The sequence below is a fragment of the Plenodomus lingam genome, assembly GCF_022343315.1.
Source record: "Plenodomus lingam strain CAN1 chromosome Unknown contig_3, whole genome shotgun sequence".
Classification (NCBI taxonomy): Eukaryota; Fungi; Ascomycota; class Dothideomycetes; order Pleosporales; family Leptosphaeriaceae; genus Plenodomus; species Plenodomus lingam.
The window spans coordinates 1,096,398-1,109,363 of record NW_027093944.1 but is presented as its reverse complement, the minus strand read 5'-3'; the positions used below and the strand labels follow the sequence as shown (position 1 = coordinate 1,109,363).

The window sequence follows — 12,966 nt, the reverse complement described above, 5'->3', positions numbered from 1 at the left end:
CGAGCGGTGCATACTCCTAGCATACATGGTCAATGACTGCATTCACCAATGCCATGCTCACCGACGCCCGCCGTGTGCAGCGCAGCCAGCGCTTCCCCGGATTTTTGGAATTTACCGTATTGAAAAAAAGAAACATGGGGTAGATGGACGCTAGGCTCGGTAAACGGCGACGCATGGACCGCATGAAGACCCACGCACCAACCGCCGCATGACCTGATGGCTTGGCTGGCCGTCACCAATCACCGCTCGCCAATCTGTGCAGGGACATTCCAGGTCTTGCTCTGGCCCTGCCCTGCCTTTGCCTTGGCTCTGCAGCTTCATCGATCATGTACATACAAATAGTATGGTATGTACTTGTATGTATGTGTGTATGTATGTACTTGTATGTATGTGTGTATGTATGTATGTGTGTATGTATGTATGTGTGTATGTATGTGTGTATGTATGTGTGTATGTATGTATATATGTATATATGTATGTGGTACTATAGAGCACATCAGGCTGCTGCGGCTGCTGATCCCGTCTCCTTTAGATACATTATGTAGTATAGGTATATGCCATACATAGCGCACGCTACCTACACACTGGACGACATGCATCATGGCCTGGGGCCCGCAACGAGCCCCACCACCACCACCCGCGGCCAACTGCCCCTTGGAAACTCATGTAAATCATCATCGCACGCGCTGTTCTGAGCAAAAACACATGTCTTCGGCGAGCTGGAGATACCTAGAGTAGTCACCTAGCCATACTATTGTCCACATCAATCGTGCCCAGGGACATGGCAGGCGACCAACGCAGTATCGCCGGAGTGTCAGCGGATGGGGTACCTACTGTACCTACTGGTCCTGGTTTCCGTACGAACTGGTGTCCACACGCGATTCGGAACAAGGGCAGGGTGGGCATCCCATCTCGCAGCACCTGACCGTCTTCCATGCGAGGTAGACCCTGAAGGCCTTCATGGTTTCTTTGTACCTATCCCATCGGACCCATACACCGTCCAGCCCATTCGCCCAGCGCCAGCGGATTGGGCCGGCCAGTCTGGCCATTACGTATCGCCGCATGTCTTTACTGCACCTGGAGTAAGGATGAGAGCTACCTATACGGCCGTGTCCCAAGTGGGCCCGAGCCCAGCACCCATCTTACACGTATTGTACAGCAATCATACTGGTACTGTCTAGGTAGAGTATTGTAGCAATGGGCAGTGAGCAACGAAGGCTGGGCTACGTAGTACAACCCTTACCCACTTCTCTTCTTGAGTCTAGAGTCTAGAGTACTAGGGCTCTCTCTCTCTCTCTCTCTCTCTCTCTCTCTCGTGTTGAGACGCCGTGGCATTCCATCCCCAGCGACGTTCCGCTCTGTGGCAAAAAGGGATCCACTTCTCCATGTATGATGGTGCATGAGCTTCAAGATCGACATGGAGCAGTCACCATACATAGCACCACGCGCCGTCCCAGGCCCATGAAGCCATCGACGTCAAACGAAGCACCGTGGAAGGCCGTCAGACCAATCTTGCAGACTTGCCCACATACAATCATGCAGCCTTGTTGAGGACCATCGAACTCTTTGATCGAGGCGGCTCACAACATGCTGACACGCTAGTCTTCCATCTGCCGGCCTGGCCCAGAGCGTGCAAACCATCCGATCGACAACCGTACCTCAAAGACCCTTAACCTTCCCCAGCGTCCATCCAATGCTAATGAATCTACCTGGCAAACGGCTGGAGGCTGCTGATCAAAAAATTCTCCGTCAAAGCTAGACGACGGTCCAGGTTCCAGATTTGGGTTTCTATATTGAGATTCATTACATACCTACTCCTAGTAGTAGGCACAGCAATGCAGTAGAACGACCCAAGTTGACAACCGGGACGTGACTTGCTTCTCAACCAGCCCCAGACGATGCATGCCCTCGCAACAATGTCGAACAAACCCTCGGCGCCACAATGCGACACATGCGTCACCATGCTAAGGCACCGACAGATGAATTGTAGTACACCGTCCTGTGCCGATAGCCAGCCCAGTAGACAGTCTCTACTCTACCTCATGCAGCACAGGGAAGCCCCTCGACCGTGCAACATCCGGGAAAGTAATAAGCCTGTTTCGAAGTAGGAATCCCGCTAACCCAACATGGAGTTCCCGTAAATTGAGAGCTCGAACGCCTGCACCTGCGCCCTGCAAACTCACTGCTGGCTCGCCCCGCAGCTCCACCAATCGTCCACCATGGGCAAAGGAAGTGCAGCAGTGCTAGCAGCACCAGAAGCAGAAGCAGTAGCTAGTATCTACCGGTACGTTCTCGAGGCACAGCGGTTACATTCACAAAGAGCACGGCCCGCGTCACGTCTGGATGCTCTGCAGCATACCGTAACCTACGACACCATCTCGCATGCCTGCTGCTATGACGCACGCAGCCCCCCCCCTGCGATTGCTACACGTCGATTCGCAGCTGTCGCGAAGAATCTCGGACATCTATTACTACCTACATCACTGGCCACTTACACAATTTACAATTTGCAATGATATATCCCCAGCTTCGCTCTAGGGTAGTATGGCACGGTCAACCTCCGTAATCATACGGTACCCATGTTGGACTCTGAAACAACAGAAGCCAAGTAGGTGTTACCTGAGGGACGCAATGTTGAATGATGAATCCATGCTGGTTGCAGTACCAAGCGCATCCTATGCCCCAGTCAGCCAGGTCAGAGCAGTCCTAGTCTACAACTGACGTCGACCTCAGCTCTCAACATCATCATATCACGTGTGACATGGAGCACATGTGCAAGTGCTTCGCCGCACACTACCCTTTAGCCACTCGACATCTGCAGTCCATCCTATCCCAGTTCACGATGCCTGCGTCAGGATATCAACTTCATCGTCTTATCTGATGCTGGACCGAGTCATTGAAACCGATACCTAGCACATGTGCAGTACATACCATGTATGGTAGCCCATCCGCACTCCAAGCAAGATCTACCGCGGCAAGCGAGCGTGGTTAGTAATCCAAATCATACCGTACCCATCTTCACATCCTCACCTAGAAACCCGTAAACCACAACTCGCCAAGCAAGCCGTGATCCGTCCCAACGAAAAACCCACACCCCTCGGCCTCGTGCTCTCCCGCCTCTTCATGACGCCCAAGCCCCGGAAACGTGCAAATTTCGCTTACACCTGCCCCAAAAACCCACTTGAGGCGCATCCCGTATCCCTGCCTCTTCGGATATAACAAGTAGCGAATGCCTTGTTCAAAGCGGGAATGAAGCCACTACTACATACTCTAGACGGGGACTGGCGTTACTACTACTGTACACTCTTGAGTTTGCAGCCAAATAGGGCGTGGCCACTTCCCCTCGGCTCTGGGGTCCAGAGGTGTCCGGACTAATCGCACCGAGCAGATCGACATCGACATACTGCCCATCACCACCACCATTTGCATCTCCATACCGACACTTTGGAAGATGTAGGACACTGTAACCCTGTATCCCCTTGCTTTCTCACTGACACCGCACTACTATGCAATGCCCTCCCCTCAAACATCCCATAGAAAATCTCAAATGATGCGCTGGTGGAGTGAGATGAGATGTGTGAATTGCGTTACCCGCGGCTTTCTATGGGGAAATGAGTTTTTTTTTTCTCTTGTCTTATCTTGTCCTGTCTTGTCTTTGCTTAGCGTCAAGGACACTGGGAGAAAGAAAGGAAAGGCGTGGTAAGAACGGTGTTGTTGTTCATACTTGTACTCCACTTGTCGAAAGAAACATGGACAAATGTGCAGAGCGCTTTCAACCCGACCCATCCGCACCAGCTCATAGAGGTGATATTGCAAAAATCAACGTGCGCGTGCCCAGGTTTCACCACTGGTTTCATAAATGGACATTACAATGTAAAAGTCGATTCAAAAGCTGCAGAATAGACTGACATATACGGATACACGGACACTACGTGCACACGCATCCACACTACTTCACCACCACCACCATCATCCTACAACATGCATCACACAAACCCCTACTCACCGTTCCCCACAAAGCCAGCCAGCGAACCCCCAAAGAGAAAACAACAGCGCACAGAAAAACAAAATAGGGGTATCTCGAGCCCGGACGCAAAAACAAAGGACGTTGAAACGCGTCGCTCCCACCGACCGTAACGCCTTGTCGTCGTCATTTCGTCATGCTCAAGAGCCAGGAGTACAGACCAATGGAAAGAGAAAAGGGAATTGACAAATAGCCGAGTGTTGACAGACCGTAAAACGCCGTGAACGCCCAGAGCATAGGAAATTCGTGAGAGAACAAAGGTGTGTGCGTCAAGGAGGATGGATCGTAGAGACGTCAATTTGATTGACAAACGAGCCGTACTCACCCCATGATTCGTTGCAACACCACTCTTTCCTGTTCAGAGGGCAGAGCAAGGGCATCAAAGCTCCATGCGATCCATGACCCCCTCACTCATGGTGCGTGGCTTGCTTGGCCGCTTTTCCCGCTCCACAAGACTCTCGACATCGCTATCGCCCTCACTCTCGTAGTAATCGGCATCCATGCTCATCTCCCTCGCGGGAAGCATAGTCTGCTCTGCATCGACAATATCGCCCGGATGATCAATCACCATATTATCCAGTTCATCCGACTCGCCATAGGCTTCGAGTCCCTTGCGAGCCCGATCGCCAAGCCAGTATTCGGCGCGCTTTCTGGACCCGGCATTCGCCGATGACTCGAACTTGGAGGCTTTGAACTTGGACATGAGCGACATGGCGACGCTGGGCGAATGCGATAGCGCAGAGATACCACGGAGGTAGAAGTAGGCGACGCGCTTGCGGTCCTTGTTGTATAGGAAGAAGTGATGGCTCCAGATGGCTCCGTCATCTGCGAATGGGTCATCTGATGGCTCCCAGGCGTAGTACTCGCAGTTCGCCATGTCCATTTCACTGTCGATCAAATACCATGACCGAGGACTCCAGATCGGCGAGCCGAGAGGTGTAATGGCACCTGCCGGCAGCCCAGCCGAGTAGACTTGTGGACGTAGATAGTACATGGTTGTGTCAATCTTGTGCGTGAAGGATTGTTGAGTCTCGCGGCGAAACTCATCCGGATTGAGCGTATTCGCAAAGTCGTAGTCTATGTGTGTCGCATTCAGTGTCGCAATGAGGTAAGCAAAGGTGTGTCGGTTCGCTGCCTCGTTGAAGGTGCCGAATGGCGTCTCTCTGGCAATGTTGAGCTGATCTTTAAATTGCGCGGCTGATGACTCTGAGAGACCTGCTACAGCTGACAGCAGGTCCTGGTATCGCTCCTCGAGCGTCTTCTCGATACGCTTGTATAGTTTCTTATCGCTTCCGGCTGCCTTTATAGTCCATAGATCGCATCCGCCAATAATGGCTGTATCTTGGGTGTCGAAATTGAGAGCGAGGTTGACCTCGTGGAGGGCACACAAGTCGAGGTACTGCAAATCGCCATATTAGCTACATCGTCATCACAGGCCTTATCGCATTGAGCACGCACCTTCATTGCGCCCGGTCGGGGTCCTAATTGGTCTACTAATCCACAGATTCGGTGTCGCAGCTGTCTCAACTGTCGCGCTGCCTCAGACAGATGATGGCAATGTCGGCACACTGCTGGCTGGGGCTTAGGTGTTCCTTTGTTCGTGAGGGTGGCCTGCGAGAGCCGATACAACGGATAGACACTGCTCCAGGCTGGCTGCAGAGAGAAGAGGATATCGTTGTTCGGCCAGACGACTGTCTAGCAAGCGAGGGACATGTAGCGGGCGTGGATGCGGTGAGTGGTGGTGTGAGGTGTCTCTACTGCGACGACGTGTTGGCAATTGCGGAGACAGTCATGATGCGCTTGGCGGTGTCGCCGAGCTAACCTGGAGCATACGTGCCGGGATGCTGTTTCTGATTGGTCCAACCCGATACCGACGTCGAGCCTTCCCCTTCAACCAACGACAGCTGCCGATAAGCGTGAATGGGAGGTCGTCGAGAGCTGACTGGTGGGTGTTGTACTAGTGCTAGTTGGATGCGGCTATGTGAAGTTCGCGTTGATGTGAAGATGGTAACCATCCGTTAAGCTCCGAGCACATGGGACGACACAGCACTGGTTGCCAGACAATGAACCCGTAAGGAGTTCGGCAACTATCTATTGATGTATGCATGTTGAGGTTCTGGAAAGAAGGACCAAAGAATGATCCGAACCTGATTTGCTGTCACAGAGTGTCGACTAATAAGGATACTGGAAGGGCCTGTCACTGTGGAAGTAGTACGGTTAGTACTGGTGTTGAGGAGAGAAAAGCAAAAGCAAAGCAAGATTGAAGTCCCGATAGCATGATGTGTGATCACGTTCGAGCCCAAGAATTGCTTGTGCCAAACCTAGCTGACGGGCGCGAAGCCTCAAGTGGTAGATTGGTAGATGCTAGAGTACAGCTATCGCCAGCCGCTCTTCGTGGCGACAAGGCAGATAGTGCATTTCTCTGGTGGTCCTGTCGACCATGACTGTAAAATCCCGTTCTGCAACGCGCCATCTAGTTGGCGGAAAATGTTTAGTGACATGTGCTGCGTGATGCAGCGCTCTGTGTACCATAGCCAGCCTGACTCCCTGCGCCCCATACCCATATGACGCCGTTGCAATGCATTCGTGTTCCTTTGTGGCGTGCACTGTACCGGCACTTCATAAAAAGCCACTTTCTCGAAGGCGGCCTTGTAGGTCTTCCGCATCCTGGAGCGGCGCGTGACGATCAGCGAGGACTCTTGTGGACGATGGACGTGGCTGGCCAGGACGTGCGCAGGATGCAACCGAATGCTTCGAACAAGATGGTCACATGATCTTAGTGATGATGTCGTCCTCGGCCTGGCCAGAAGAGGGCGCGTCAGCCACTAGGCGCCTGTGGTTGCTCGAAGCTTTCGTGAAGTCGCTCAAACTTCACTCACCTCCATATCCTCGAGGCTGTCCTGCTGTCCTATACATCGCAGCACGTTCTTCTTGCTGCTCTCCTGCATTTCGCCGGCCAGAAGGAGCTCGTCGAGGATGAAGTAGGCCTTTTGGAAGTTGAAGATGATGTCGAGCTCGCACACGTTGCCGTAGTACTTGTCCATCTGCTCGACATAGCGATGGACTATCTCGAGCGTGATGAGCTCATTGTCGGTCGAGTCGCAGCCGGCAATGAAGAAGAGCGAGGCGTACCGGCGGTAGACGATCTTGGTATCTGCGGGCATAGTGTAAGGGACCGTGAAGCACGGGGGCGCGGCTGAAGGAGAGGCACTCACCTTTATATTCGAGGAAATTGCACATGCGCGTGCGGCGCGCGAGAACGAGCTGGGAGACATCTTTGACGATTTTGGCCTTGTCTTTGGGGGCGAGGGTGGTGAACCATTTGGCCAGACGCTAGCAGGCTTCAGCACGAGGGTCGTGGCAACAGCAGGGTGAGGTACCAACCACTTTGCCCTGCCTTGACAGCAGAATGAGGTACCTATGGCCACATTGTCAGCTGTTGATCATGGGGGAAATCATCGAACAGGAGCATGCAACGCAAAAGCAGGAAGCGAGGATGGGAACATACTTGATCGTCATGCTCGCAAAGGGGAGGTGGAGAGGAAGTTGCGGTGTGTGTCTGTGTGTCTGTGTGTCTCTGTGTCTCTGTGTGTGGGCGTGAAGTTGAGGTGTCGAAAAGAGAAGGGAAGCCTTGTGTGCCTGGGAGGATTCGGCCGCCGGACATTGTCGTGTTAGCCCCGCGAGTCCATGCGCCGTCCCGGCCGCCGTCTACCGGTTACGGCTTTCTGTTGCTGAACTGGATTATCACCGGACCCAATCACCACATATGATACATCCAATACTACAACAACGTCACACAAGCCCAATCCAGCACTGAATATAATGTAATCTTCTCGAGAACCCCTCGACCGCACCCATTCCATATCAGACCGAACTCGCATGACCCGCCCGGGCTGTTCGTAGTTCATCCCCCACCCGCTGACAAACTCGCAATTCCTCTGAGCGCAAGACCTCGACCGAAACTTCCTTCTCTTTCCAGCCATAATCCAACCTCGAACAGAGTCTCGAAAGTCTCACAGCGCAAAGACTCAGGCTTGGATCCCACCAACGGCTGCCACCATGAAGCTCATACTCTCCACCTCGTGCGTACCCGCCTCTTCTGCCCCCACCATCCTCACCATGTCTTTCTAACAGGCCCCTAGGAACACCATGTCCGGTAGTCCCTCGGTGATCCGGCGCCCATTCTTCGAAAAGTCAAACACCGAACTCACATCCTCCCTGCGTGCAAACTTCTCCGCCCATCAGTCCTCACCACCCTCCACAGCGCATGGCACAGCTGCGAAACCAAACTACAAGTCATGGACCACACAAGAGTCCAGCAACGGCACCCTCTTCATACCCACACATTCACCCTCCCCTCTCAGCGAACCACGGGAATCATACGACATCACGGTCAAATTGTTCTATCTACCGAACATACCCACAGATAGACGATGCGCGCAAACACGCGACGCCATCGAGCTCGTACTCAAGGAATTAGGCACCTCCTGCATAGATCTCCTCATCGTCAGTTTCCCAGGAGTCTCCTTTGACGCAGATGACGAGGACTCTGATCTCGACGACGAAACGACCTCCGCACCGCCCTCCACATCCTCGCCCACCCTCAACGATGGCGACTGCCCCGACGCCGACGTACCACCCGAGGACATGGAAACCATCATCACCACCTGGCGGTCCCTCGAGAAGCTCCAAAAAGACGGTCTCGTCTCGCGCCTCGGTATCGCTGAATTCGGCGTCACGAGGCTAGCCAAGTTCCTCGAGCAAGTTAACGTCAAGCCCAGCGTCAACCAAATCAACGTGAGAGATTGCTGTGTAGTCCCAAAGCCATTGATTTTGTTCGCAAAACAACAGCAGGTGGAGCTCTTGACACACAATGACTGCACCAACATCCTCCCTCGCGGCACCCTACGGCAACTCCTAGGCACTGGGCCGGAGGGATGCGGTGTTCTTGCCGGAGAGGGAAATCCAGACGGCTTGAGAGGCAATGTGGAACCGCAATGGGTAATCAAATACACAGCTGTAGTCAAAGACCGGGGTGTGGTGGAGAGTAAAGGGTATTTTGCGGCTGCCGAGTTGACGGATTCATAACCGTATTGAATTAATTGTATCACTGTTTTATTCTTCCTTCAACATTCCATGGTACTTTTCAACATATACAAACATGATATTTTGGTTCTTCCCATCAATATGAAATATTATATACATGTATGAGACGAAATGATAGATTCATCCGGTCTGCCTGCCTCCTCCTTTATACCCCCACTTAAGCCCCATCTTCCCAGAACCGAATTACAACGTACACTTCTCACACACATCCCCCTCTCTCCCATCCCCCGGATACGACGGGAGAGACCTTGACAGTTTCCGCTCAACTTTTGGCCCGGCAGGGGGCATGGGTTCGCTGAAGGAGGTTGTGCGGTGGGACATGTGGAAACCTCCATCCATACCTCTTAACAAATCATGCGGATCTCACGGATTAGAGTCACACGGAGACGGCTGGGTGGAGGAATGGATTGGTCTGGGAATTGGTGAGTTGGCGAGTTCTTTGTATCAAATCGTGGATGCGGTAGGCAAAGGACGTTGTTTCTGAAGAAAGTGGACACTGGGTTTCTTTATTTGAAACGTATCTATAGTTTTTGAGATATTTGTATACTGTCCTGTACCATGTTTGCTGTTCTATTGGTTACCCTCCCATCGCCGCAACTGCGTGACACCGTCCAGCCCACAGCAAACACATGTCCATCCCCAAGCTATTCCCCACCCTTTCAAACCTCAAAGACACCGCCCATACCCACCCTAACATCCACAATATCCACCCTCCACCCCTTATAATTGTTCAAACCCCTCTTGACCTCCTTGACCCGCTCCAACCGCCTCTTCGCCTCCTCCTCCTGCGCCAACCGAAACGCCTCCTCGTCGATTTCAAACTCGTCCAAGCTCGCCAGACTCTCTGTTCGTGGCCGGCTCTTGCTTGCCGCATCGCTGCGTCTATGCGCTGGGTTTTGGTTTCCGGTAAAGGCAGAGATGCCGGATTGAATGACGTCTTGGAAGGAGGAATGAGTGCGGTTGGACCCTTGGCCGCGAGAGGGGGCATGGCCGCTGAGATCCACGTCGTCGAATCCTGAACTGTTGTGTCGGCCTGTGGTGTAGGGGTCCAGGGAACCCTCTTGGTCTTCAATGTTGGGCTGCATATCGCGTCTCCGGTCGCGCCACACTCCGCGCTTGAGTTCGAAATTCTCTTCCTCGAGAGAACGGACTTGGGCGAGCAGCCGGTCACGCTCTTCGTCGAGAAGTTCTTGTACGCTTGTATCTTCTATAGAGCCAAGATCGGCTTTGCGACGCCGCTGTTCTGCTTCACGGAGACGAGCATTTTCGTTGCTGAGACCTGCGATGCGCGTTCGCAATTCAGTGGCTTCGCGTTCAATCTTCTTGTGCTCTTGTGCACGAGTTTGGTTCCTTGCATCATTGTCACGATGGAGTTGGGTCAGGGTCTCGATCTTCTTCTCTAACAGTTCGGCACGGGAGATTGAGTCTGAGGCTTTGCGGTTGGCAGCACCGAGCTCGGCTTCCAGTTGTGCCACGCGTGTCTGCGCAGAGTCTCGGTCTGATCCCTCCTTTTGTGCTTGTTCACCCGCCTTTTCGAGGTTGGCCTTGAGATCGGCCAGCTCTGTTTTGGTAGAGCTGGCGTCTTGTTCGGCCTTTTGCAAGGCAGATTCGAGATTCGAGACTTTTGTTTGGAGCTCGTTGTTTTCCTTGACCTGGTCCGAGAGTTGTCGATTCACATTTGAGATTTCCAGCTCTAGAGATTCGATTGTTGCAGACTTGGATGCGACCTGTGCATTGAGATCATCGATGGATGCTGTCTGGCTCGGGGACGCCGTCGACGTTCGGCGAATGGACTTTGAATTTTGCGTCTGGAGCTGCGAAAGTTGTCGCTTGAGTGATTCGACCTCCGTCTTCTGTAATAGGTGTGAGCGGTGATGTACCGAGTATACAACGTGCATCAAGGTATTCACAAACCAGCTTGTCCGCTTCCTTTGCCTTTTCCACAGCAACAGCGATATCGCCCTTGCTTTCTCTCAGCTCCTCCAGTTCCTCCTCGCCCTTCTTCCACCTGTTCTTATTCTCCTCAACCTCGCTAGCCAAACGCTTGTTTTCTTTTTCTAGCTCTTCGATCTTTTGCGCTTGCTCCCTATACACCTCACTCGTGACGCCCCCACCGCCGGGTGACAGAGGCGACACAGGCGCGCCAGAGCGATAGAACGACTCTGATCGTTGACGCGACTCGATTGCGACCGAAGGCTTGCGACCATGCGTTATCTTGGGCACAGGTAGCTCTGAAGGTGCATCGCCATCTTCTGTAGGCTCGGCTGGCTCAGTCGTGACTTCTCTAGCCTCTGGTGCGCCTTCTTCTGGCTTCGTCTCACCATCAGCAGCTGGAGTTGGTGCCTCAGTGTCCGCTGTTGTGCCCGATGCCTCAGCCTCTGGCGGCACATCTGCCTTTTCTTCCTTCTTTTTCCCGCCCCCGCCTTTCTTCGCTTTCTGCTTCTTCAATTGCTCATACTGTTCACACTTGGTCAGTACATTTTCGAGCCAGACCGCTTATTCACCGTGTACACCAAGCAGTCATGCCGTGTTGAGGTGCACCTACGCGTTTCTTGGCTGCAGCGACCTTCTCTGCCTTTTCCTTGTCTTCGTCTGCCATGCCGGGTGATGTATTGAGGGGAGGGGTACTATGTTTATTGGCGGGGTACCTGTTTGGGAGCGTGATCAAGATGGCTCGCTGATGCCAACTTGCCCCGTCAGCATGGCGCTAAAGTCCGGGGCACTAGCGCATTCCTCATTCCCTCATGTTCCTCACATCCCAAGCGTTCCCGTCTCTTGCCAGAAGACCCCTGGCCGGTTCGTGGATGCACGGTGTTACGTGTCGAGGCGGCAAGCAGATCACACTGGTAGCGAGTCAGGATCAATATTGGGTTCAATAAAATATGTGGCTATGTGGGTTAGTGTATGACTTGTGCAACTCCCCAAGTCTATAGATTCATCGGTTATCAAGACGATCTGGAGTCATTAGACCGAACCATGGGGCTGTGCAGACCGTTTTAATTGCAGGCCCCATGGGACAGGAGCCGACTTTGCATCCTTCGTGGAGGCCCCAGAAAAGCGAGATGAACACGGAGGGCACCAGGACGACTGGCATCCACGTCACGTTTCACATTGACCAGCAGAGCGCAAGCGAATTTGCATAAAAGTCATCAAGTTGATTTTGTTCACGATTGCAGCCCCCTTCTTCATGGCTCAATCCACCACCTGGTCGCAGCCTCTTGGTTGCGTAAATGACCATTCGAGATTTGTCCCATGCCATCCTCCTGTTCCTTCATACATACAAATAGCAGGAAATAAGCAAAAATATGCGCCTTCATCCGACTCCATCCATTGCGCACTAGTGTGCGCCCATGCATCCGTTGGAAAGATTGTAAAGAAAGAGAAATTGTGTGTCGTGCAGCGCTTGCCTGACTAGCAAAGGCGCGAAAAAAGGAAAGTACATGTCTAGCAAAATTGCTATCATCGATGTGTATTAAACGAGAGACGTGATGGTGCGTGCTGCCGCCCAAAAAAAAGATAAATGGGTCCAGGCATGGCTTCGGTGTATCTGCAATGTACAGAATGCATGGTGTCAAAGGAGCCCTTCATACGTGGTCGTCCAGTGCGTGTGCGAGCGAGACATGAAAAGCATGGAATGCTTCGATAAGGAAAAGGCTGTCCAATTCACGTACGCAGGGTAGCTCTTGTAGTCCATTAAACATTCGTCGCTGAGAACTCCGGGTCATGCGAAAGAAAATAAGAGGGACTTGTTGTTTGTGAGACCGTCGTATCATGATGTCAAGATGCAGTCCTGCAAGATTGACGATCGTGGAAAGGCTCGAGGCGTGCAAATATCG

The 12,966-nt window shown here is 52.7% G+C and overlaps 5 protein-coding genes across 5 annotated transcripts; 2 read left to right on the top strand and 3 right to left on the bottom strand.

Annotated features, from left to right (window-relative positions):
* Positions 1-2,544: 2,544 nt before the first annotated feature.
* Positions 2,545-3,219, top strand: IAQ61_007769 (uncharacterized protein; the record flags this gene model as incomplete). The annotated part of the gene is made up of 2 exons (XM_003842039.2): positions 2,545-2,694; positions 2,944-3,219. The coding sequence occupies 2 exons, from the start codon at positions 2,545-2,547 to the stop codon at positions 3,217-3,219; spliced, it is 426 nt and encodes a 141-aa protein (XP_003842087.2).
* Positions 3,220-4,403: 1,184 nt separating this feature from the next.
* IAQ61_007768 (uncharacterized protein) lies at positions 4,404-5,488 on the bottom strand (the record flags this gene model as incomplete). The annotated part of the gene is made up of 2 exons (XM_003842040.2): positions 4,404-5,423; positions 5,483-5,488. 2 exons carry the CDS (start codon positions 5,486-5,488, stop codon positions 4,404-4,406), a joined length of 1,026 nt encoding a protein of 341 aa, XP_003842088.2.
* Positions 5,489-6,790: 1,302 nt separating this feature from the next.
* VAS2 (AP-1 adaptor complex sigma subunit Aps1) lies at positions 6,791-7,543 on the bottom strand (the record flags this gene model as incomplete). Its single annotated transcript, XM_066097728.1, has 5 exons — positions 6,791-6,823; positions 6,904-7,178; positions 7,240-7,357; positions 7,409-7,442; positions 7,533-7,543. The coding sequence occupies 5 exons, from the start codon at positions 7,541-7,543 to the stop codon at positions 6,791-6,793; spliced, it is 471 nt and encodes a 156-aa protein (XP_065952225.1).
* A 220-nt stretch (positions 7,544-7,763) lies between these two features.
* Positions 7,764-9,563, top strand: IAQ61_007766 (uncharacterized protein). Its single transcript, XM_003842042.2, has 2 exons — positions 7,764-8,106; positions 8,167-9,563. The coding sequence occupies exons 1-2, from the start codon at positions 8,084-8,086 to the stop codon at positions 9,110-9,112; spliced, it is 969 nt and encodes a 322-aa protein (XP_003842090.2). The 5' UTR covers positions 7,764-8,083; the 3' UTR covers positions 9,113-9,563.
* Positions 9,564-9,789: 226 nt separating this feature from the next.
* Positions 9,790-12,012, bottom strand: IAQ61_007765 (uncharacterized protein; the record flags this gene model as incomplete). The annotated part of the gene is made up of 3 exons (XM_003842043.2): positions 11,676-12,012; positions 11,045-11,587; positions 9,790-10,983 (listed from the first exon to the last, which is right to left on the bottom strand). Exons 1-3 carry the CDS (start codon positions 11,727-11,729, stop codon positions 9,790-9,792), a joined length of 1,791 nt encoding a protein of 596 aa, XP_003842091.1. The 5' UTR covers positions 11,730-12,012.
* Positions 12,013-12,966: the final 954 nt, after the last annotated feature.

Bases quoted from the DNA above. Each gene is read 5' to 3' on its own strand.
- IAQ61_007766 (XM_003842042.2), top strand. From the start codon at position 8,084: ATGAAGCTCATACTCTCCACCTC. The intron at 8,107-8,166 runs GTGCGTACCCGC...ACAGGCCCCTAG, and splicing joins AAGCTCATACTCTCCACCTC to GAACACCATGTCCGGTAGTC.